This window comes from Triticum urartu, chromosome 3A, assembly GCF_056163025.1.
Source record: "Triticum urartu cultivar PI428250 chromosome 3A, HENAU_Tu73, whole genome shotgun sequence".
NCBI classification, from domain to species: Eukaryota; Viridiplantae; Streptophyta; class Magnoliopsida; order Poales; family Poaceae; genus Triticum; species Triticum urartu.
The window spans coordinates 309,583,140-309,608,101 of NC_141875.1; the positions used below are offsets into that span (position 1 = coordinate 309,583,140).

The 24,962-nt window shown below is 50.5% G+C and overlaps 1 protein-coding gene and 1 long non-coding RNA gene across 2 annotated transcripts; one reads left to right on the forward strand and one right to left on the reverse strand.

Moving 5' to 3' along the window:
* Positions 1–14,729: 14,729 nt before the first annotated feature.
* On the reverse strand, positions 14,730–15,566 carry LOC147979543 (uncharacterized). The gene has a single exon (XM_087515259.1). The coding sequence runs from the start codon at positions 15,564–15,566 to the stop codon at positions 14,730–14,732; it is 837 nt and encodes a 278-aa protein (XP_087371385.1).
* Positions 15,567–21,229: 5,663 nt separating this feature from the next.
* Positions 21,230–22,540, forward strand: LOC125548326 (uncharacterized). Its single transcript, XR_007301003.2, has 2 exons — positions 21,230–22,117; positions 22,225–22,540. It is a non-coding gene; the product is annotated as an uncharacterized LOC125548326 (long non-coding RNA).
* The last annotated feature ends 2,422 nt before the right edge of the window (positions 22,541–24,962 follow it).

Consider the following 24,962-nt stretch of genomic DNA (forward strand, 5'->3'; position numbering starts at 1 on the left):
GGTGTTGCCGGTCTAGCACTTGTGTCAACCAACTCCTACGACATATTTGACTCACCAAATGAAGGAATTGTAAGGTGCTTCATGGACAAAGGTCCAAAGGTAACACATCCCGAGTATGTTGATTTCAATAGTGATGAAGATGATTTGCTAGGTGATGTTGATTTACTTGTTGACAACTCTAGTGATGAAAACTATGATGAAACGTCAATTAATCATGCTAATTAAGATAAAACAAATGATGATGATAAGAAGGAGATTGAGCGTCTAACTAAAGAACTAAACACTCTTAAGTTAGCTCATGAAACTACCTTGGAAAATCATCGATAGACTCATGATAAGCTACGCTTTGAAAAGCTCAACCTTGACCAAGAGCATGAGTTTTTAAAGGCAATCAATGATCATCTTCGCAAGAAAAGTTCTTCTAACATTGCCAAGCATTTACTCTTGTCTACTTACATGCCACAAGTTAAATCTAGCAACAAGAGCAAGAAAGGTTCTTCATCTAGTAGTAACAACAATCATGCTAAATCCAATATTGTTACTTCTAGTAGTTCTCTTGATTCCACTAATGATTCTCTTAGCCAAGTTACACTTGAGCAAGAAAATAGCTTATTGAAGGGAATTATAGAGAAAGTTGTTTACAAGAGCCTTGCCATGAGTAAATAATTTGAGGAAATTGTACGCAAGCAAGGAAGACACCGGAAGAATCAAGGTGTTGGTTTTGAATGAAAGTTCAATGCCAATGGAGTTGAGTGGGAAGAAGATCAATACCCCAAGACGAAGTTTGTTCCTCAACAAGAGAAGTATGATCCTACTTCTTTCAAAGGGACACAAGCTCAAGATGATCTTCCACCACAAGACCACAAGCAAAAAGGCAAGGACAAGCTTCAAGAGGAGATTGATGCATTTGAAGAAGCACCCAAGGCCTTGGTGAAGTGGGTTCCCAAGACCACATCAAGTTCTACTTCATCAAGTAAAACTACAACTCCAAGGGTTCCCATCAAGATGGTGTGGATCCAGAAGAAGAAGAACTAGAGAGTTCTTGAGGGTGACTCCGCCAACATACTTCACTCTTATCATTTTGGTGAGGACAAGTGCAAACAACTTCCATATCTTGCACTAGTTCAAGGAGTCACAAACCCTCTTGTTGGTAAGACAAGGGACAAGGTAACCTAATGCTTTCATGGACATCATCTTGTGTATGCATCACTCTATGTCTATGGATATCCTTGTTTGTTCCTTGTGGGACTAACCCGTGTAGGTATTGAAAGTGCGACTCACTCCAAAGGATTGCTCCAAATGATCTACATCAACATTGAGCGTCTACATCTTCAACACCTATATGAAGTCATCATCGACAAAACCCAAGGTTAGTTCATCCCTCTTAAGGGGGATATCACATCTAGGGGGAGCTTTACTCTAACCAATTGAGCTAAAGCAACTCTAATGGTGTGAACACGACAATGCTTTATGTAAAAGTGGTAACCCCACTTGTTCTTAAACAATGAGTATGACCTATGATCAAATGTTCTCATTTGACTCATAAGTCAATATACTCATATATAGATGACCTAGTCATCGCCAAATTGCTTGATAGATGCTAGAGTGTTTGTGCATGCTTTGTCACATATTTCATTTTCCATCTTATTGTGTGAGCATGTTGGTTGCATACTTTACCCATTCGAGGACATCCATTTGTTGCTTTGATTGTTTGGCCTTTTTCTCTTTTGCCAAACGGATGGACAAGAATGCCTAAGAACTCCCTCTAGCTATCTATGCTTTTCTCGTCTGAAACTCTATTCATGCTACATCACAAAGTTTGAACAAGTCAGATTCGAACCACTCTGTGCGAGGAGCACTCGGAGTTCCCGATTCGTCATAGACTTAAACTTCCAAAACCTCTTTGTGTATCTCGGTCTGACCGATTCATCCTTTTCGGTCCTACCGAGATAACTAGTTGATCTAGGTTTTTAATCTCGGTGCAACCGATTAGAACCTTTCGGTCACACCGAGTTGCAGTAACTGCCTGCAGTTTTGCATCTCGGTGCCACCGAGTCGTTCCACTCAGTCACACCGATAGGGTCAGGTTATATATACCGACGGGCCAAAATTTGGAAAAAATTTCGAACCTCCTCGCCCGTGCATAACCTACTCTGCCTCCTCGGGTCTCCGGATCGTCCTCTCGTCGCCAGCGACCTCCCGCCGCTGGTCTCCGCCGCCGTCAACGGAAATCTTCACCACCGTTGCCGCCGTAGCAAGTTCGTCGCTGAACTAGGGTACGAACTTGATCTTTGTGCTAATCCATAACTCTGATTCTTAGCACATTGCTTTGCCATGATATTTGGCACGATTGAAATCACCCTGTCCAGCGAAAACATCACGTAGATTAGTTTTGATTTGAAAATTTAGGGTTAGGTCTCCGCCGAATTCATCTCGGACAGACCGAGGTGTAGAAATCAGTCTCACCGATTTTGGCTTAGGCCATTGCACACGCGTTTTCTGTCTGACCGAAAATTGCAAATCGGTGTGACCGAGTTCAATTCTCTGTGAAACCCTAGCAGTCTCGATGCCACCAAACTGTGACTCGGTCTGACTAAGTTCACTAGTTTAGGTTCCAAAAACTGCTTTGGTATCACCGAGTTTACAAATCGGTAGATCCGAAATGCTTTCTGTGAAGAACTAAAACTAAGTTTTGAGTCAACTGTTTTGCAAAACTCATGTACTTTGTGATGCTCATCTACTCTACCTCGTCTATAATCTATTCACAGGGTCTGCTGACAGTTTGCCTGCACGATGTCTGACCAAAGTGATAGCCAGAACATGTCTGAGGAGCAGGTTCAACTGAGTGAGGGCACTAGTCCCTCCAGTTCATCTGATGATGGCAGCAGGAGCACACCAAGTAACTTGCCAAAGGCAGCCACCAGAACAAGAAAGAAGAAGACCTCAGATTCATAGGATGAGGATTATGTGGCTGTTGAGGAAGAAGTCGGCTCCAAGAAAAAGGTGCTGAAAAAGGAGTATGGCTCAGCTGCTATAGTCGAGCCAGGGATGCATAAGAAGGCACCAGCAAAGAGAGTCCCCATGTCTAAGGCCAGAGCATCCGCTGCTGAAACCTCCAAGCCATCTGAAGAGGCAGTTGGAGAAGGCAAGAAAAGGAAGGAAAGGGTCAAGAAGACCACTGCCAGAGTGCTTGGCAGATCATCAATTATGAGAGATGATGATGAAGAGGAAGAGGATGCTGCACCAGCACCTAAAGCTCAAAAGCTCATGGGAGATGCACAGATCAGGGGCTACTCCATCTAAGCCCAAAGCTGCTCCCAAGGCAGTTGCTCTAGCTCAGAAGCCCAAGAGAAGCACTAGAAACATTTCTGCTGAGGAAAAGAACAAGGCCCCAGTGCCTGAAGCTGCTGAAGAAGATGAAACTCAAGTGCTAAGGAAGCTGAAACCCAAGATCCCTGACTACAATGATGCACATCCAGTTGCAGAAAACATGAAAATCAGGAAGGATGCAGGATTGAGACTATGGAGAGAGTCTGATCCATATGCTATCAGGAGAAGAATTGTTGTGGACTACAGGTTTCACACTAAGGAACAGCAGGACTTCTATGAGACAGTGTTGCTTGACAAGAAGCCCATTGTGTGTGATATGAGATGGGTAGACTAGGAGTACATCCAGAAGAATGAAGATCACTATCCTGGAGTGTATGACAGTTTTAACGCATGTGGAGTTGATGAATTCGTTGCACAAAAGCTCACCAAGTGGAATGATGAGTTGATCATGAAGTTCTACTCCACTGCCCATTTCTATCCAGATGGGCAGATCGTTTGGATGTCTGAGGGTACTAGGTACCAGTCATCTGTTGATGAATGGGCTCAGTTGATCAATGCCCCAAAAGAAAGTGAGGATGACTTGGATGTATATGCTGAGAAGATGAAAGACCACAACACAATGGCCAACATGTACAAGGAGATCCCAGATGCTGCTTTGGATACACACAAGTTTGGATCTGTCCACTACTTGTTGTCTGGTCTGCCTACCATAAACTGGATTCTGAGACACACACTACTACCCAAGTCAGGTGATCACAAGATGATCAGAGGACATGCTATAAACTTGCTGCACATATTTGATGTCCCACAGAAGTTCAAGGTCATGAGTTTGATTGTTGAGACAATCAAGAGGACTGCTGCTGACCAGAAGAGAAGTTGTGGGTATGCCCCACAAATTCAGGAGCTCATTAACTCAAAGATGGGCACAGGCACAAATCTTTTGGATAAGGAGCACCTGCCCATATATCCTGATTTTGAAGACAACACCGTGGTGATGGACAAAAATGAACCATCTTCAGCTCAAGCGCATGAGAAGAGAGAGAAGGCAAAGGCAGAGAAAGCTGCAAAGATGCCAACTATTAAAGAGGCATCTCAAGTGTTCTTGAAATCCAAACAAGATCAACTTGGATATCTGATCCAATCCACCGAGGATTGAGAAAGGCTTGGCCACCCTGACTAAGAACTAGGAGAGTTTGGAGAGGATCGTTGAGCATAAGTTCTATGATCCAGATGTCAAGGTAACTAAGATCCAAACTGCAGTTGAGCAGCTACAGGAGGAAGCAGAGGAGAGGAAGGGCAAGTCTATTACTGATGCTTTCAAGCGAATGCCGTGAGGTCCAAGGTCTGCTGTAGTGCCTGTGATAGATACTCGATCTTCAGTGTCAGCACCAGCAGCCACAGCTCCAGTGCCACCTCCAGCACCCACTCCATCAGCTCCAACTACTTCATCGGAAGCCTTCGTCCTTGGAGTTATCTCCACACCACCTCCCGAAGATCAAGCCTGAGAGTCGTTTAGCACTATGCATTTTTGAACTTTTTGGTAACTTGTTGCCAAAGGGGGGGATGTATAGATCATAGGCTTCAAGAGAGAGTGTTGTTCTTTTTTATCTCTCTTGCTATTTTGGTTTGTTTGACACTTTATTGAGTGCTTGTGTGAGATACTTTATGTCCTTGTGAGATACTTGTTGATCATGTGGTTGATCATATGCTACATTAATGTTTGGTTGAATGATGCTATCCTTTACATTCCTTATATGATCATTCACTTGCTTGGTGATGAGTGCATGCTTTTAATCTCTATCATTTTGAGCGCTCCACCAAGATGTATGTGACATGGAAGAGTAACCCATGATCCTAATTGATTGTGCATTTGCATTCAAAAGCAAATTTTAAATAATGCACAAATTTAGCGGGAGCTCTTGCTTATCACATACTTCTCAAAGCGACAATGTCTTTTCAATCTTATTTATCATTTGTCGAAGCTTTGATCTATATGTTGTCATCAATTTCCAAAAAGGGGGAGATTGAAAGTGCAACTATCCCTGGGTGGTTTTGGTAATTCCTAACAACATATAGCTCATTGAGCTAATGTTATTCCAAGATGAATATTTCAGGAAAGCTCAATGGTTGCCATGGCATGGATTAGAAAGTGGACCCTTCAAAATGCTAAGGATAAAAGATTGGCTCAAGCTCAAAGCACAAGACTCTACATTTTCTATTTTAGTGATCCAAGATCACATTGAGTCTATAGGAAAAGCCAATACTATTAAGAAGGGATGAGGTGCTTGCTCAAAGTGCTTAGTGATATGCTCCAAAACTCTCAACTACTTTCTCACATCCACATATGTCCCAAACCAAAAGTCAAACTCGGCCCCACCAAAATTTTCTATCCGGCGCCACCGAGTTCAGTTGACATAGCCACTGCCAGAAACCCTAGTTTTTTCGGTCTCACTGATAGGGATCTCGGTCTCACCGAGATGAGATTGTAATCTCTCTGTTTCCTTTCATAACGTTTCAGTCAAACCGAGATGAGCGATCGGTCCCACTGAGATTGCAATGTAAACTCTCTGTTTCCCTTTCGTAACACTTCGGTCCAACCGAGATGAGTGAATCGGTCCCACCGAGTTTGCCTGACCAACTCTCTGTTAGTCCATTACCAAAATCGGTCTCACCGAGTTTGTGTAATCGGTCTCACCGAGATTACGTTATGCCCTAACCCTAACGAAATCGGTCCCACCGAGTTGACATGTCGGTCCTACCGAGAATCCTAACGCTCACATTTTGAACTAAATCGGTCTGACCGAGTTTCATAATTCGGTCCCATCGAGTTTGGTGATTTGTGTGTAACAGTTAGATTTTGTGTGGAGGCTATTTATACCCCTCCACCCACTCTTCATTCGTGGAGAGAGCCATCAGAACATGCCTACACTTCCAATACATATTTTCTGAGAAAGAACCACCTACACTTGTGTTGAGGTCAAGATATTCCATTCCAACCACATAAATCTTGATCTCTAGCCTTCCCCAAGTTGCTTTCCACTCAAATCTCCTTTCTACCGAATCCAATCCTATGAGAGAGAGTTGAGTGTTGGGGAGACTATCATTTTGAAGCACAAGAGCAAGGAGTTCATCATCAACACACCATTTGTTACTTCTTGGAGAGTGGTGTCTCCTAGATTGGCTAGGTGTCACTTGGGAGCCTCCGACAAGATTGTGGAGTTGAAACAAGGAGTTTGTAAGGGCAAGGAGATCGCCTACTTCATGAAGATCTACCCTAGTGAGGCAAGTCCTTCGTGGGCGACGGCCATGGTGGGATAGACAAGGTTGCTTCTTCGTGGACCCTTCGTGGGTGGAGCCCTCCGTGGACTCGCGCAACCGTTACCCTTTGTAGGTTGAAGTCTCCATCAACGTGGATGTACGATAACAACACCTATCGGAACCATGGATAAAAAATCTCCGTGTCAACATTGCGTGTGCTCCCTCAAACACATGCCTTTACCTTCATATGCAATTGTTTTACATTCCACTGCTATACTCTTAGAATTGCATGTGTAGGTTGATTTCTTGACTTGTGCTTTGTTGCTAAAATCTGCCAAGAACTAAAATTGGGAAAAGGCTAGATTTTTATTTCGTCAAGTAGTCTAATCACCCCCCCCCCTCTAGACATACTTTCGATCCTACATCAAGTATGAAGAAGGATATTGCTGAGTATGTAGCAGTATGTGATGTATGTCAGAGCGTTAAGGCATGGCATCAGAAGCCAGCAGGATTACTTCAGCCTTTGCCAATACCTGAACGGAAGAGGGATAAGCTTGGCACGGATTTCATCACCGGATTACCCAGGACACGTTCAGGATATGACTCCATCTGGGTAGTAGTTGATTGCTTGACCAAAGTGGCTAACTTTATCCCCGTGAAAACGAATTATATGGGCACGAAGTTGGCCAAGATATATATGACCAGGATCGTATGTCTGCATGGAGTTCTGAGGGCCATCATATCAGATAGAGGAACATAGTTTACCTCGAAGTTTTGGAATCAGTTATACCAGACTTTGAGTACCAGGCTAGAGTTTAGTACAGCCTTTCATCCGTAGACAGATGAATAGACCGAGAGAGTCAACCAGATTCTGGAGGACATGTTGAGAGCTTGTGCGCTAGATTATGGATCTAGTTGGGATGATAGTTTGCCTTACGCAGAGTTCTCATACAACAACAGCTACCAAGCTAGTTGGAAGATGGCCCCTTTCGAAGCTTAGTATGGAAGGAGGTGCAGGACACCATTGATGTGGGATGAAGTTGGAGGCCGGCAATTGTTTGGGCCAGATTTAATCAGAGAGTCTAAGGAGAAGGTCAAGTTGATTCGTGATAGACTCGAGGTAGCCCAGTCCAGGCAGAAGAGTTATGCCGATACTAAACGCAAGGAAGTAGCGTATGAAGTCGGAGACAGAGCATATCTTCGTGTGTCGCCACTTTGAGGATTTAAATGATTTGGAGCCAAAGGAAAGTTAGAACCAAGATTTGTAGGGACATATCGAGTTTTGGAGCATACGGGTGCAGTTGCTTCCAAGTTGGAGTTACCCAAAGGTTTGTCAGGAGTTCATGATGTGTTTCACGTTTCCCAGTTGAAGAAGTGCCATGCAGAGATGGCCGATATTCCTCTGAGAGATATCGTGCCCCTGGAAGCAATTCAGTTGGAGAGTGACCTAACCTACGAGGAGAATCCCATAAAGATTCTCGAATTTGCCACCCGAGTTACCCGCAGCAAGGTTATCAAGTTTTGCAGAGTTTAGTGGAGCCACCATACCGAGGAGGAAGCCACCTGGGAGCGAGAAGAAGACCTCTAGAAAGACCACCCAAACCTTTTTGCTAGCCAACCCGAATCTCGAGGGCGAGATTTAGGGCTGGAATTCAAGCCGAGTCAAGCCAGCTCGGCTCGACTCGCTAGAGCTTGTTTCGTTAACGAGCTAGCTCGACTCGACTCGTTATTATAATGAGCTCAAATTTAAGATTGGCTCGACTCATATAACTCGCGAGCTGACTCGTTTAGCTTGTTAAGATCGTTAAAGATATGAACATAAAACCCTTAAATATTATAAAAATGAGTATGTATATATTAAACATATATATCACTAACAATAGTAATTTCCTTGTAACGCATGAGTCTTCTAGGCGGTTGGGCCTTCAATGGCTAGGCCTTGTGTTGTGCGCCTAGGACACAGGGTGCTGAGTGGCTGATCTTTTTTTGTATTGGGAGTGGCTGATCTTTTGTACCGAGCCTAACGAGTTACACGAGTACTCGTGAGATTGGCTCGTTTAACTTGGTCTATCAACGATCTTAAACTAAAGCTTGGCTCGACTCGTTATTCTTCGAGTTCGAGTCGATTCGAGCCGAGTCACGAGCTTCGAGCTTTTTTTTCCAGCCCTAGCGAGATTCATCTTAAGGGGGGTAGGTTTGTAACATCCCAATTTTTCAATTTGGATGTTATTCATTAGATCATCATATGCATCCATAATTTGTGCATTTTTGAATTTGTTTTAATTGGAATCTTTGATCCTAGAAACTTTAAGCAACTCAAGGACCAAATGAGAGAGTTGGAGGTTCTCACGAAAATTCATTTTTGAATTTTCAAAATTGGCAAATTGGATCAAAGTGTTTTATTCGAAATTATTTTCCAATTATTTCAAAATAAATAAAATAATGAGAGAAGATAATATGACTTCTTCAAGATAGCAAGGAAATATTGGAAATTTAATTTGAATAAAAATATATTTTTATTTGGATTTTATTTGCAACTTTATTTATTTTTATTAGTTCTAAAAATGTTTATTTTATTTTAGGCATTTAGGTCCAGAAAAATGTTCACTTTAGCCCAAATATTAGGAGGGGGCTGTGTGAATTTTTTTAGAATTTGTTAAAATATTTTTATTAGGTTTTTCCTATTTTTCATATTTTTGGAAAATGTTTTTTCTTTTAAAAATCTCTTCCGGACCGAACTGGGCCGAAGCCGAGCCGCACCACCGCCTTCCTCCGCAATGCCCGAGCCAGACTCTCGCCGGAATCCGAGCGCGCCCTGTCGCGGCCGCCCCCTTCCCCAAGTCGGACCCCCAAGGCCCCTTTATAAGCGCCGCGGCCCCCCCTCATCCTCACAGCCGCCGCCACCTCCCGCCTCGAGCCGAGTCACCGCCGCCACTGCAAAGCCACCGCCGACGCCGCCTGCCGCGCCGCTAGCCACCGCCGCCAACGCCGCCGCCTCTCGCCCGCACCACCCCGCCGTTGCTGCAGCCCGCGCCGCCGCCTCGCAGTCGTCGCCGTGGCCTGCCGCCACTGCCGCCCGTCGCCGAAGTCATCGGAATCGCCGAATTGCCACCCGACCCGCCGGTTTTTCTAGACCGGTAATAAACCGCCCTGGTTCGCCAGTTTTCTATTAGGTTTTCAGTTTTCGTTTAAACCCAGTTCATTTTTTTATTTAGTGAACGTGTCGGATCACGGGTTCTGGCAAAACCCTCAAGGTTCAAACACTTGGGTGTGCGCGAAGATCTCCCCCTACCGATCTATGTCCTAGCTTTGCTAAGATCTTACGAGGTAACTCAACGAACTCGTAACGCAAGGGACACAAGATTTATACTGGTTCGGGCCACCATTGTGGTGTAATACCCTACTCCAGTGTGTGGTGGTGGATTGCCTCTCGGGCTGAGGATGCACAATACAAGGGGAAGAACAACCTCCTGAGGAGAGGTGTCCTTGTGCTCGGTGAACTTGTGGTTGTTCTGCTCTCTCTCGATTCGACCGATCGATCTCCGACTAGTCGATCCCCCTAGCTACGGTGGTGGCTAGTCCTATTTGTAGAGGCCCTGGTCCTCTCCCCAAATATTGAGCGGGAAGGGAGCCAACAACGGCCAATTCGAAAGGGGACAGCTAGTACAGCTTATCCTGACAAAAGCGGTCTTCGCCTGCCAAAGGCTCTGGTGGTGACGCCGTCTTGGGCTCCACGGTGACCTCCCTCTTGATGTCCTGCTGGTCTTGGTCTCGTTGCACCGATATGGAAACCTTTGCTTGATGCCTCGGTACTCCGTGCCTGCGCCTGCTTCCTTAGCACCAAAGAGGAAACAAGGACACTGTGCGCGCTAGAGCCCGCCTCGCGCCCTCCAGGCCTTGGTCGTCATGGCTCACGTCATCGGAACCTCGCGAAGTTTGCCTGGCCTTGATCTCTCCGCCCCTCGCGAGCCAGCCTCGTGAGGCCGCTCCTGAGGAGGTCTTGTGTCATCCGCCTCGCGAGACTTGGCCCCTCGCGAGGCTCTTGAGTCCTTGCTGGTGAAGATGCGTCGTACGGGCCCGCTCGCAGAGCCACGCTGTGAGCCGCAGGCAGGCAAGTCTGGGGACCCCCATTCCCAGAACACCGACAGTAGCCCCCGGGCCCAAGGAGCGCTCGGGCTTGGCTTCAAGGAGCGTCGCGGGCCCCAATAGCCTGCGGCCTTGGTCGATGCGTGGCGGTTGATTGGACGTGGGCATCTCCGCTTCCCCATGCTGCCTCAGCAACTGGCCGACTTGTCAAGTCCCTGCTGCATGCAAGGAAAATCCATCGTTATTACGTTAGATCGTGGAGGCCGGCGGTTGGCCTCCCTTTGGCTATAAATGGGAGGTGGCGGCGGAGCCCCATCACCAGTCTCTCCTCTGCCTCTCCCGCTTCTTCTCCTTCCACGCTCCAATCCTTGCTGGTGCAGTCATGGCACCGATTCGGAGGTTCTCGGCCGCAGAGATGGGCAAGGCTCCCCTCACCAAGCCTGAGTTGCTCCCGCCGAAGAAGAGGAGGTCCCATCGCCGCAAGATGGTAGTGAGGCCGATGGTGTCACGGCCTTGGTACGAAAGGCCGCCTCCTGGGTACCCGCTGCCCTTGTATGCTTGCACCGATGGTTCCGGAGGGAGGAGCAACGAGCGTCGCCGCCCGCGCCAGGGTCATGGTCGCCGTGCCGCGGAGGCGCACGCCGTCGCCCCAGGGGTCCACGCCGCGGACTCCTCACACGAGTTCGTGATATGGGCAGCGATGCCCCTGAGCACTTGGATTCGCCTCCCGTGGTTCTTCGCCGCCGAGATGCCGCCGAGGGGCCCTCTCGAGCTTTGGTTGCAACACGGCGACTGCGATGCCCCGGCGACTGGAGCGGAGATTGAAGCCGTTGCCTCTGGGAGGATCTTCATGAACTGAGACTGGGGCGAGATTGCTCGAGTCTATCGTGCGGAGGGCGCCCTCGCGATCCACTTCGAGTACGACGGCGCCTTCGTGCTGCTCTTCAAGGTCTTCGATTAGGAAGGCCGCCGCGTGGAGTGCTGCCTTGAAGGAGGTCGCCAGGACGGCGCTGCAGCGGGTGCTGGGCCTGCCGCAGGCCTCGCCTGCAGCTCCTCCAGCTACAATGGCGACTCCTGGTGGTCCAGTGACTCTCCCGAGCTCATGGAATCTCTGGAGACAAGTGACGATAGCTACGTGCCCTCGAGCTCTCGTCGCACCCGGAGCAAGGCTGCGGCGTCAGGCCGCCATCGCCGCTGATCTGGATGAGGTTGGCGCCGGCCTCTGGTGGCCCACTGTTGATGATGGCGTCATCCGCAGGGGCACATGTAGTTAGGATTCCCTAAGTTCTTGCCTTTTGTTCCCTGCGAGGAATCAAGAAATGGACCCGTTGGGGCGTGTAAGATGTCTGTAGTATCCTTTGTTGACATTATCCTTATTCTGAAATTGTGCGTGTGCGTGCTCTGTTTCGGCTCGGCTTCCCCTTTCCATCCTTGTGACGGCGTGGTACTCTACGCCGACAAGCCCCGGTCCCCAGGCAGGCTTCAGCCGTCGCTGGTATGCCAGGTCGCGTGCCATGGTCAAGGCCAGGAGGTGAGCGGCCCGAGGTCCGGTAAGAGCCCCTGAGACGCGATGCTCAGGAGGTCCCCTTTGGCACGCAAGCGACCGCCAAGAGGTAGGAGAGGGAGACTACTTCGCTGCAGCGGGGCTACACAAATGAGAACTTTATGCTGTAGCGGTTGATTGAGCGCGAAACTTATCTTGGCAATCTGGGTTGATCCCTCGCGAGACGCCAGGCTTGGGTGCTGGCTGCTGCTAGGTTGCTAGGTCAGGCCCGTGCGGGCCTCCCCCTCTCCATGTTCTGCTTGGTGCTCTACGTCCTCAGGTCCCGGCCCTCGAGCGAGCTCAGCCGCCGCTGGTATGCCAGGTCGTGTGCCATGGTCAAGGCCAGGGGTGAGGGCAGGAGAGCCAGTAAGAGCTCCTCAGTCGGGATGGTCAGGAGCCCCCCTTTTAACGCGCAAGAGAATCGCATGAGGGAAGAGGGAGAGTCCGCGGTACCGCCTGCTGTAGCCTTCAAGAAGTTCCTGCAAGTTAGCGCAAGGAAGGGCATCGATCGCCGTGGTGATTGCCGATTCACCTCCAGTACGTGGGAGGGGGCTCCGTGCTGCGGAGAGCCCCCGGGGTGTGTACAGCCCCGCCCTGGCACGTGACTTGCACGGCAGGGCTAGACGAGGTGTGTCTGGGCACTCATGAGCCAGCGCAGGACTCACGAGGCCCTACCTCAAGGCGGGCTGCGCCTGGTCTCGATTCTTGTTCGCTGTCTTGGTCCTATGAGGTGGTCAGGCAACCTGCGCCGAACGAATCTCCTGAGGTTATCGCATGAGAAAGCCAAGCACCAACGGCCCCAGGAGGTGACGTGAACGGGGCCGGCCTGCCAGATAGAGCTCGGCCGCTGGAATTATCGATGCTGCAGGGACATGCCCGAGCACAAACGCCGTGCCTAACCCTCTCACGCGAAGGGTCCTGAAGAAAGACGACCGGCGCGCAGCTCCGCGATGGGCGACAATCAAGCAGGTGATAGTCGTAGATAGATTAAGCATCAAAGGTAAACTAGCTCAGGTAAATGCATAAATGATACGCGCCACTGGGTCCGGCCCGAGCGGCTTGGGGATAATGCAGCCCGAGGGGCGCACCCAGCGAGGTAAGCTAAAGACATAAAAAAAGGAAGGGATACATGCCACAGGGACGGATCCACGCGGCATGGGAATGATGCAGCCCTGGGGGTGCTCCCAGCTAAACGAACTTGGAAAATGTCACCTGGTTCTGTTGTCTAAGGGGTGTTGAGGTAGCTGAAGGTACACGGCGAAGGGGTTGCTCCTCACGAGCCACCGGGGCCCTGAGCCTTGGGAGGCTCTGGGGGTCCAGGCGGTTCCTTGAGACCGTCGCCATCTCCGCCAGGACCATGTGATGCCTGGCCTCCTGACCCGCCATGATGCTCCGCAGGTTGCGCTGGAAGGCAGCGGCCACGCTCGACAGGCCAAACGGCATGCGAACGTAGCTGTGAGATGGACCTTTGTAGTGCCCAACACGCGAAGGCCAGAAGCGCTCCTGAGATGCGGCTCGGTTGAGCCCTGGTATGTCGATGCAGACGCGCAGCTCACCACCCTCGCCTGGGTGGGGAGCAGCGCCAGGTGGGCGGCGGTCACCGCGTATTGCTCTTGCTTCCTGAGCACCGGGCGCTCCTTGCCCAGTGTCCTCCTGAAGGAGACGTGCCGTGAAACATGCCTCCAAGTGGTGCCCGAGCGCCTCCCTCGTGACGTTGGAAAGGTCTGAGGCCCTCGAGAGGAGAGCCCCCGAGCCCAGCCCGAGGATGTCACCGGGCGCATCTTCCTATGCGATAGAGGGAGACGCCCCAGGTGCGGGCGCTGATCCTGAAGAGGTGCCACTTGCGGTGCTGCCCTCCTGAGGTCCGGCACGGAGTTGCTTCTTCTTCTTCTTAGGGACGACCTCCGAAGGGTACCGAGCTGCATTGTGGTCAGGGTCTTCGATTGACGCTGCTTGGAAGGCGCGCTCGAGGGAGCACACCGCATCTCTTTCTTCGCAGGGGACTGTGATGATCCCGTTGCTTCCTCGCATCTTGAGGACGTGTAGCCGTGGTGCGTCACAGCCATGAACTTGGCCAGGGCCGAATACCCGGGGATGGAATTGTACAGCAGACGAATGTGGGAGACATCAAAGTCGATGAGCTCGGTGCGGTAGTTGTTGCGCTGTCCGAAGGTGACTGGGAGGCGGACCTGCCGATCGGGGTGGTGGAGCCGTCAGTCACTCCTGAGAAAGGCTTGGTGGGCTGAAGCTGGTCGTATGGCACTTGAAGGTTGTCGAACGTCTCGACGGACAGGACGTTGAGCCCTGCGCCGCCGTCGATGAGGGTCTTGGTGACTTGCACATTGCTGATGACGGGTGAACAAAGCATCGGGAGGACGCCGGCGGTGGCCGCGGACTTGAGCCGATCTGCCAAGCTGAATGTGATGGCACACTAGGACCATTTGAGCGGGTGCATGGCCTCGAGCTTGGGGAGGACTGCATTCGCCTCATGAGCAAACAACTTGAAGATGCGCTATGAGGCTGGGGCTTGAGCTCCGCCCAAGATACAGGCGATAGCACACTGTTCCTGGAAGCCCCCAGCCCCCTCGTCTTGGTGGTTGTCGTCGTTCCTTCTTGGTGGTGGCGGTAGTGGAGGGAGACCGACGTTTCCCTGAGGACGATCCTCACGAGGCTGATCCCTCCAGGCGCCCTCGCGAGGATGATCCTGCCAGTGGTCCTCACGAGGCCGGTCGCGCCACTCCTGGCGCAGGCCACGGTCATCCCAGGGTCCGCCACCACGTCCTCCTCCTCGGCCGTAGCCCCGGTCATTGCGCTCGGGGCGTCGACCGAAGCTACCTTCTTGAATGGCTCTGAGCTCTTGACAGTCGCTCGTGTTGTGGCTATGCAGGTTATGGAAGGCGCAGCACGGCCGACTGCTCTTGGATGACTCGAGCAGGTCCCTGCCGCGCTTTGTGTCCGGCTCCGCCGCGAGCACTGCTGCTCCCTTGCGCTTCACGTCTTTGGCCTTGGCTTTCTTCTCCTCCGGGTCCGCAGCCGGGAGCTCGAGGAGGGAGAGGCGCCCCTCCTCAGCTCTTGCGCACTTGGTCGCCAGGTTGAACAGCTCTAGAGACGTGCACAACTCCTCGTGGATGGCGAGCTCCTCCTTCATCTTGACGTCGCGGATGCCATCAGAGAACACGGAGATGATGGCCTCGTCCGTCAGCTTTGGGATCTTGAGATGAACGTTGTTGAAGCACTGGATGTACTTTTGGAGGGTCTCTCCTAGTTGTTGCTTGACGCGGCGTAGGTCACCCGCAGCTGGTGGGCGGTCGCGAGTGCCCTGGAAGTTGGCTACATAACGGTCGCGCATCTCGTTCCAGGAGGAGATCGAGCCTGGAGGCAGGTTCAGGAGCCAGGAGCAGGCACCATCCTTGAGAGCCATGGGAAACTAGACTTTCTCGTCACCGTTGGCCGCCTCGATGCTCAGCTCGTAGAGCTGCAGGAACACCGCGGGGTCGGGGGTGCCGTCATAGCAAGGAGGCAGATCCGGCTTGAACTTGCCTGGCTAAGCGATGCTACGCAGCTCTGGGGTGAAGGCGCGGCAGCCCGCCGTGGTCACTGGGACTCTACGCTGGAGGAGAACTTATCCTTGATGGGGTCCGCACACCGCCGTCGCGGGCGGCACGCGGTCTTGCCGCGGTAGCGCAAGGAGCGCGGGGGCGTTTTCTTGCGGTTGAGGGACTTCTTGGTAGCTTCTTTCTTCTTGCGCGCGGCTGGTCGCGCTGTGGGGCCGCGCGCCTGGGCGCCAGGACTCTGCTTGGGGCAGAGGTGGTGGAGGCGATCCATGGGCCACGCCGCCCGCAGCTGGGGGAGGGTGAGGCGGCGAGAGGGACGGCGTAGGGGAGCCCCCTGCAGCGCTGACAAGCTTAGCGATGTGGTCGAGCCAGTCCTCGTAGAGGTCGTCGATTGGGCGGTAGCGCAGAAACTCCCACGCCATGCACAGAGCGGCATGCACGTCCACAGGAGCGCGACGAGCGTGGGATGACGAGCCGGCCGGGGTAAGCGATGGAGTGGCGGTGCGGCCGTCCCACCGCACCGAGGGGTGCAGCGAGGATGCTTGCTGCTCGTTCCCCGCTGGGCCAGTGGCGGCGTTGGCGGCAGGCGACGAGGAACGATGGGGTGGCCCGCCGCCAGGAGCCGTCTGGGCGATGTGGGCGGCGAGGGCAGCCCAGCGCTCAGCGCGAGCATGGCGAGCATCCGCCATGGAGGCAATGGAGCAACGGTACGCGGAGCGATGGAAGGGAAGCTTAGGCGCACCCCTACTTGGCGCGCCAAATGTCAGATCACGGGTTCCGGCAAAACCCTCAAGGTTCGAACACTGGGGTGCGCACGAAGATCTCCCCCTACCGATCCATGTCCTAGCTTTGCTAAGATCTTACGGGCTAACTCAACGAACTCGTAACACAAGGGACACAAGATTTATACTGGTTCGGGCCACCGTTGTGGTGTAATACCCTACTCCAGTGTGTGGTGGTGGGTTGCCTCTCGGGCTGAGGATGAACGGTACAAGGGGAAGAACAGCCTCCTGAGGAGAGGTGTCCTTGTGCTCGGTGAACTTGTGGTTGTTCTGCTCTCTCTCGATTCGACCGATCGATCTCCGACTAGTCGATCCCCCTAGCTACGGTGGTGGTTAGTCCTATTTGTCGAGGCCCTGGTCCTCTCCCCAAATATTGAGCGGGAAGGGAGCCAACAATGGCCAATTTGAAAAGGGACAGCTAGTACAGCTTATCCTGACAAAAGCGGTCTTCGCCTGCCAAAGGCCCTGGTGGTAACGCCGTCTTTGGCTCCACGGTGACCTCCGTCTTGCCGTCCTGCTGGTCTTTGTCTCATTGCACCGATATGGAAACCTTTGCTTGACGCCTCGGTACTCCGCGCCTGCACCTGCTTCCTTAGCACCAAAGAGGAAATAAGGACACTGTGCACGCTGGCGCCCGCCAGGCCTTGGTCATCATAGCTCACGTCATCAGAACCTTGCGAGGTTTGCCTGGCCTTGAGCTCTCCGCCCGTCGCGAGCCAGCCTGGTGAGGCCGCTCCTGAGGAGGTCTTGTGTCGTCCGCCTCGCGAGGCCTGGCCCCTCGTGAGGGTCTTGAGTCCTTGCTGGTGAAGATGGGTCGTACAGGCCCGCTCGCAGAGCGACGCCGTGGGCTGCAGGCAGGCAAGTCTGGGGACCCCCGTTCCCAGAACGCCGACAGAACATTCTTTAGTTAGGGTTCTATAACGAACGAAATTCATCAGATTAGGTTCTGTAGCGAACGTTCATTCATTAGATTTTTCTTTTTCTGTTTATTTTCGGCCAGGGACATATGTATAATTATTTTCTTCACAGATTAGTCCCTGATCTTTAAACCCTCACAACGTTTTGCTCGTTTATCCAAATCCAACGAAACCAACGCCATATTCTTAGTTATGTTTTCCTCCGTTCAGATAATCAAATTAAACATGTTTTTGAAAGTTTCAAATTTTGTTCCAAATAGATTTGAATTTGAACTTCTTTTGATCGTAGCTTGAGTTTCGTATCTCCGATTTGATTGATTTTTTTTTTGCAAATCAAAGCTCTTCAGTTGAACTTTCTGTTTAGATCTTTTTCTATGGTTATCCTTTGCATCTTATGCTTGAATGCTTATATATGCTATTGTTTTTCTATGATAGATTTTCCGGAGTGCGAAGTTTGCTACTACGAATCTCTAGGGTTTTCCGATCGTCGGCAAGGCAAGTTACACTTGGATCATATCCTTTTATTACCCAGTTTTTATGCATTAGTTTGAACCCTCAAACATTGCATGAGTAGGATTGGGATCATGTGGTTATTGCTATGTAGTTGATGAGTTACGGACCAAATATATTTGATCACCCCGGGAATATATGTTATGCTCATATTGCTTAGCCATGCTCGTAGACGGGGATTGGTATGTGAGAATCATGCAAGTTGTGAGAGATAATATCTAAGGGAAACTTAAGGTGGCTACTTTAATATACCTCTGGGTGGATTGGTTGCGGGCACTTGGAGAATCTAGTGTTGTCCTAGGGTATCCCGGAGTACCCATGTAATCATCCTATGGAATGCCACCGAGGCTCAAAGTGATCATAAAATTATTCATGCTAGAAAATTCCGTGTGTAGACACAAGACATTATGGGCTCTGTCATAGTTGAGTAAGTTGTGTGACCTCTTTCAGTGGTAGGCTAGCAGATGTAGGGGAAAGTAGATGTAACTGTCTACCCAGAGTAAAGAGGTAATGCTTCAGAAAGATTATGTCTCGATCTTCCGATCATGGAGGTGGTCGAGTCTTGTGGGGAAAAGTGTGCAAACCTCTGCAAAGTGTATAAACTAATCATGGTTTGCCGTGTCCCCGGTTATGGACATCTTGAGTATCTGGTATTTGAATTATTGATTGATCTCATCACATTACCTAATGAATTTGTTGGGTTATTAATATTATTACATGGTAATTTGGAATTGAGTTGGGGGAACCTTCTCAATAATGGTATAAACTTGGTAGTTAGATAAAATCTATTCCTTTCGTTGTAGGCAAAAATTAGCTTTATGCAAATGTTAAACTTAGAACCTCCACCAGCCAAATATGCATGTAGTGATAGCTATTATTTCATCATTTCTCTATAGTGTGATCTTGCCAGCATATTCCATGTGCTGACCTACACGGGTGCAACGTATCATGTTGCAGAATTTTTAGACGAAGAGTAAGGTGCGATAGGTCGTTGTCATGCACTCAGTTTTACCGTTGTGCTGGATGGACTCATTTATCTTCGAAGCTTCCGCGGTTATTTTAGATGGCCTTCAGCCATATTATTGTAATAAGTACTCTTTATGAGACTCTCGATGTAATAAGTGTGTGATTGAACTCTGCAATAAATTCTCGAGTATTGTGTGTGTCAGCAATACCGATCCAGGGATGACACTTAAGCACAGAGACTTCGATCCATTGGGATCGGGTCGCTGCAAGGCGTAATTCAAACAACCAAATATAGCAATAAATACTGGATAGGTTATCACTACAAAAGCGGTTCGAGAAAAAAATCATATGTTTCCTCACTTGTCACAGATTGGCTCCTGCACGTGTTCGCCATCGATGAGGTCTGACTTGCCAGCTGAGGATCCCAAGCCAGCGTCGCAGAACGTGTCCTTTAGAAATGACGAAAGGGGCTCCATGGCAGTGAAGGATGGCAAATTGTTCATAAGGAGCCACAGGAGATCAGTGGCAGGGCCATCGATGAGATCGACGGCTGTCGAACCCGAAGGGTTGGGGGTGGGCAACTAACCTGTGACATAGCCCGCGTCAAGCCATCGCTGTCGACGACCTCGATGTCGTAGCCAGCGTCCACGATATGCCAGAATACTCTAGCCTGCTGATTGAAAGGCTCAATCCAGCTCCAGTCATCGTCTTCAGCGCCCTTGGCAGCCAACTCACCAACGTTGGGCGAAGAGGCCGCCGTAAAGCTCTTTTGGTCCATTCGCTCCTCGAGCTCCCTGGGAAGCATAGCCGGGCTTAGGCTGTGACGCTCTGGAGTGGGGGAGGGGTGGGGATGGGGATCTCTGGGAAAGGGGGGCATTTCGCAGGCGTAATCTAACTAACTCAGGGCGGCGCGGGTATGTATATCGGTGGGTAAACTGCATGGGCAGACCAGCAGAAGTTGACGATGGAGGCGGCGCGGTGGCGGCGGTGGCGGCGACCTAGCTAGGTTTGGAGCGAGGGAGGGGTGATGTGTATGTGTGTGAGCGGGGGATTTGAGGTGAGCGAAGGATTTGGGGTGTGTGTGCGTGTGTGGAGGGGGTCCAAGGTGGTGTCTGAGGAAATGCCGCGGGTACTGAAAATTTTACTAGGAGGGAGTAAAATGGCGGGGCTACCGAAAATTTGGATCAAGGGATTGAAGCAGAGCGGGGAGGGAGTAACGGACATCACACACGGTTAAAACATAATAATCGTGTGCTATCAAACAGAAAAACACTCCAGCCGAGCAGATATTTTTGAGATTGCGATAGGCGGCAATAAAATGTCGGGGCTACTGAAAATTTGGATCTACTAATTGAAGCAGAGCGGGAGTAACAGACATCGCACACGGTCCACATATACTAGTCGTGTGCTATCAAATAGAAAAACCATCTAGGCGGGTAGATATTTTCGAGATTGCGAGGGAGTGGATATTTTTGAGGGGGGAGGAAGCCTCGTGGAGCCCAATCTACTGTGATCATGTGGGTGACAAGGGCACGTCACACGGGTAGTCCTAGGGAACCATGTCTGTATTGTATCCGATCACAGACGGTTGCTACGTCCAACTCGTCTTCTGTTTATAAATTTGGCGGAAAAAACATGGGAAAGTGTCAGAACACGAACACACTTGCATCTGGACCAAATATATGTATGAAAAGGGTGGTTTGATGTTCAAGTACCCAATGCATAACTTTGATGTGGCACCTACTGCACAAAGCACATGTTATTATTGCTACCCCCACCCCCCCCCCCACACACACACTTTGAGTCGGTGGGAGGGGGCATCTCACCAAGGGTTGTAAGGCTGACCAAGAAGAATCACATCCTTGGTCGTATAACCTCTTTTGTTCTTGGGTCAAAGTCATGTATGGACGTCCACACGTGGCCCCACAAAATAGGCTAGCTTGTCACCGATAAACCACACGAGGGAGTGCTTGAAGACAACCACTGCGTGCATGTGGCCCAAACATATGTACAAAGTGTCATGTGGTGTTTGAATATACCCAATGCACAACTTTGATGTGGCAGCGTGCTTTTGGAATTAGAAAGTCCCCACACGGAGCAAGGGTTCATGCCACGTATAGGATGGGTCTATTCTAATAATATTTTTAAAAGTCTTATTCTTTACACAAAACCTCGTTATTCTGCTAACAGTTTGGCACTGCAAGAAAACTCGAACCGAACTGTGCAGGCAATTAAAAACAAACCACCCCACCCGGCTACTACCACCACCTACCACCTACCACCACCATCTCAACCCACCCCCGCACTACTCCCCCTGGTCAAACGGGGCTCCCCCACCTCCCGACCTAGCAACCACGCAACGCCGCCCGCCCCGGCCACAAACCACCCCAAGCCGCCGGCCACCACCCCGCGCCGCCCGCCGCCGCCCCCCTGCCCAACGCGCCGCCCCGTACCCGACGCGCCACCCCGAGCTCCCCCCTTCCCACCTCCAAATCGCCGTCAACCACCACCACCGCGCCGCCCCCTCCACCTGCCATCGAACCCCACAAAAATTCGGTCGTCCCTAGTGCCCCACTCCTCCCTCCTCTACCGCGGGCGCCAGCCTTCCTCCGTGCGGGCCAGCGCGGCCACATCCTGGGTCCAACGCCGCCTGGGACACGGTGCCACATTCCCCGATGGATCAGGTCGCCGCCACCGGTCCTCAATCTATATCGACCGCCGTCGCTGGTCCACTTCTTCTTCGGAGAGCACGTCGGATCCGTCCCTCACCGGCAGCGGCCACTGCCTTGCCCCGCGACGGCCGGCGTCCACTACCAAGCCCCACGCCGGTGACGCCCAGGCTCCATGGTTCACCCGAATCTGACGAGATCCACATCATGTCGATCCTCCACCGTCGGATACTAACTCCCTGTCGGCTGTCTCTCGTCTCCCCGCCATGCCCCATCTTCTTCTCCTTTTGCTCCGCCCGGGGCAAGGAGCCAAGGACAGGCTCTGCAGCTCCTAGGATGAGGGATTCTGCGCCCACCGGCCTCCCCATGTGGGGTGTAGTTCGCTAGGTGATGAGAGTGCAGTTCGGTCGTGTCTCCTGCTCCACCTAGCGTCCTCGTCTCCTCTCCGGGCAGGGGCCACCCCGTGGCATGGACCCCCGTCCGCGATCTCCTCTCGGGCGAGGTCAGCAGCCTTGACCCGCTGTTGTTTGTTTTGGTCGCCCTCAACCCCTTCCATCCCGGTGAGCAGTGCAGCTCATTCCATCCCGGTGTTTTTTTGTTCAAATGCAGGTCACTTTGCCGACATCATTGGTCCTTCGACAAGGGACCTGCGGTTCGCCCCTTCCCCTTAGCGGCCCAACGGCCACCACGAGCCGGGAGTATACATGTGCTTATTTTGTTTTGTTTCTATTCTTGAAGTGTAATTCGCTTCTTCCCGCCAAAAAAAGAAGTGTAATTTGCTTCTGGGAGACGATAATGCTTGTTTTGTTGTGCGATGGGATTATACATGTCCTATAACATTTATGATGTAACTTTCCATATTTGTAACTCTGACTCTTGCCATTTTCGGCTATGTGATATGATATTTTCCTTCGTGGTTGGGTTTTGTCTTCGTTTTGCATTTTGTTCATGTCATGCATTTCATTTCATGTCATCATGTGCATCTCATTTGCATTCGTGTTTGTCTCATGCATCCGAACTTTTTTCCTGTTGTCCGTTTCGCAATCTGACGCTCTCTCGTGCACCGTTGCACCCCTCTAACCTTGTTTCGTGAGCGGGAGATAAATGTTCTCGGAATGGGTCGAGATCTGTCAAGTGGCCTTGGAACATCACCGCTAGACTGCCTGTCAAATTTCATTCCATTTGAAGGTCGTTTGATGCCCCAACGGTTAACCGCGTAACCGCAAAAGTCTCTTTTGTGTTGCAGCCCAACACCCCTCCAAAACAGCTCAATAACCCATCTAAAACCCATCCATGCTCTCCGTCATTGGATCACAATCTTCTGGGCGAAAAGCGCACCTCATTTGGACTCTCCGAGCTCCCTCTACCTATAAATATGTTCCCCTCCCCGAAATCTCGTAGTCCAAACCCTAGGTCCACCTCTCTATCAACGCCGGACACGTCCGAACTCGTCGGACAAGTTTCCGCCGCCGCCCGCAGCCAACTGGGGCTTGCCACGTGGCAGCTTGCGCCCCAGGCGGGGCCCACTCGGCCCATCCGCCGGCGCCGCCCCGCGCGATCGTGCCCGCCGCCCGCGCCAGGCTCCTCTGCCGGCGCCGCCCGAGTCAGCCGCCACCGGCGCCCTTTGCCCCGCCGCCCGAGGTCGACGACGACCCCGCGCCCGCGCCGCCTCCATCGCCCCCGTGATGAAGCCCAACGGATCCAGCCATCCCCCGGCACCGGCGACCCCTCCAGCGGCTCCGGCCACCGCGTCTCCGTCCACTCCGGCGCAAGTCCGGTGAACCTCGATCTGTGTGTCGAACCCTAGATGCAGATCCGGACTGGTATATTTTGCTAAGTCTCAAATCCCTAATATTTTGATGCCCTCTTCATCATGTCACATCTCCGTGCTCGGTGCCCCGATTCATGCGTATGATATGTCGAAATGTTCATCTCGTTAAGGTCTTCATGTTAGTGGCAATTGCATACATGTTACTGTCCATATTGATGCCATTATTATCGTTGCAATAGTGCTATAAAATGTTAAATACTGGTTCTTAACAGAACATGGTGATTTGTTATTTTCGTTGCGTTTTGTGTGTGCATCCTATGAGCATGGTGTCTGCATGTGTTTTGAGCTCCATCATGCCATCTTTACAGTCGTGCAAGTATTGCATTTTTAGTGCTATCTGGTGACAACTACAAGCATGCAATGTAGGCTCCGTGATGTTACTGTTTTCAGACAATTAGGATTTTGCAAAAAAAAATTCCTGATGTTATTTTAATGCCATGTAAACTTGTAGCTATCATGAGATCCATGCTTATTTTGAGGTAGTTCAGTAAGGATATTTTGAACATGTGGTTATGATCGATGCATTCATGCCTATGGTTGTAATTATGGAGTGCTCTAGGATGTCATTATCATGCTCTACTTTTGCTATATATTATTCCTGGCAGATTGTTAACATGATATTCAACTTTTCCATGGGTGTTGTTAGTGATCCATATTCCCTATGAACTTGCTCTTACCATGCTTAGCTTCATGCACATGTCTTCTTACTATTGGTATGCTTGTGTTGTCATGTAATGATTTGTGGTGAGTGGCATAAGCTTGTAAATTTACTATCATAAATCTGTGTTTGCCATGTCCTGAAATTCCCGTCTGAATCTGTTTATAAAACTTCCTATGTTTATATGGGTGCCATCATATTTTTTGTGCCTTTTTGGCTCATATTCATTAAGGGAGTTTTGTTAAGTGCATTTAGTAGAAGCATGCCATGCCTTTGGTTGCCATGATATGTTACGGTAGCATGTTGTTTGCTTGCTCTAAACATTGCTTCCTGATGTTGTTTTTGACATGTTAGTATTTTCACCAAGTCTGTGAAGCTGATATCTTTTGCACTTTTGCCATGCTTGTTTGAAACTGTTCTAGTATGATTTAGCCGTAGCTCAGTGTTCATGTTTTGTCAAGCATCTTTTTTACATCACTTCCATATGCTTTGTTGCTATGTTGGAGTGCAGTAGCTTAGTTTCTTGTTGCATTCTAAGTGCTATCATGCTATTAATCGTAGATTTGCATCATCCTTGTTTTGCTTGTCATTTGTAAACCGTGCACCCATTTTCGGTGATCTTTATATTGATTTCGACCGAAATCACCTCATCTTTCCAGTGGCATACTTGGTTTGCCAAGTTGATGCCTTGATCATCCTTTCTCTTCCGGAGCACGCATATGCATTGCATATCATATCTTGCATATCATGCCATGTATTGCATCATGTTTCCTGTGCATTGCATCGTGATTGATTGTTGTTCCATTGCTTGTGTTCTTGCTTGGGTAGAGCTGGGAGATGAGTATATGAATAAGGAAC

Bases quoted from the DNA above. Each gene is read 5' to 3' on its own strand.
- LOC147979543 (XM_087515259.1), bottom strand. From the start codon at position 15,566: ATGCGCGACCGTTATGTAGCCAACTTCCAGGGCACTCGCGACCGCCCA.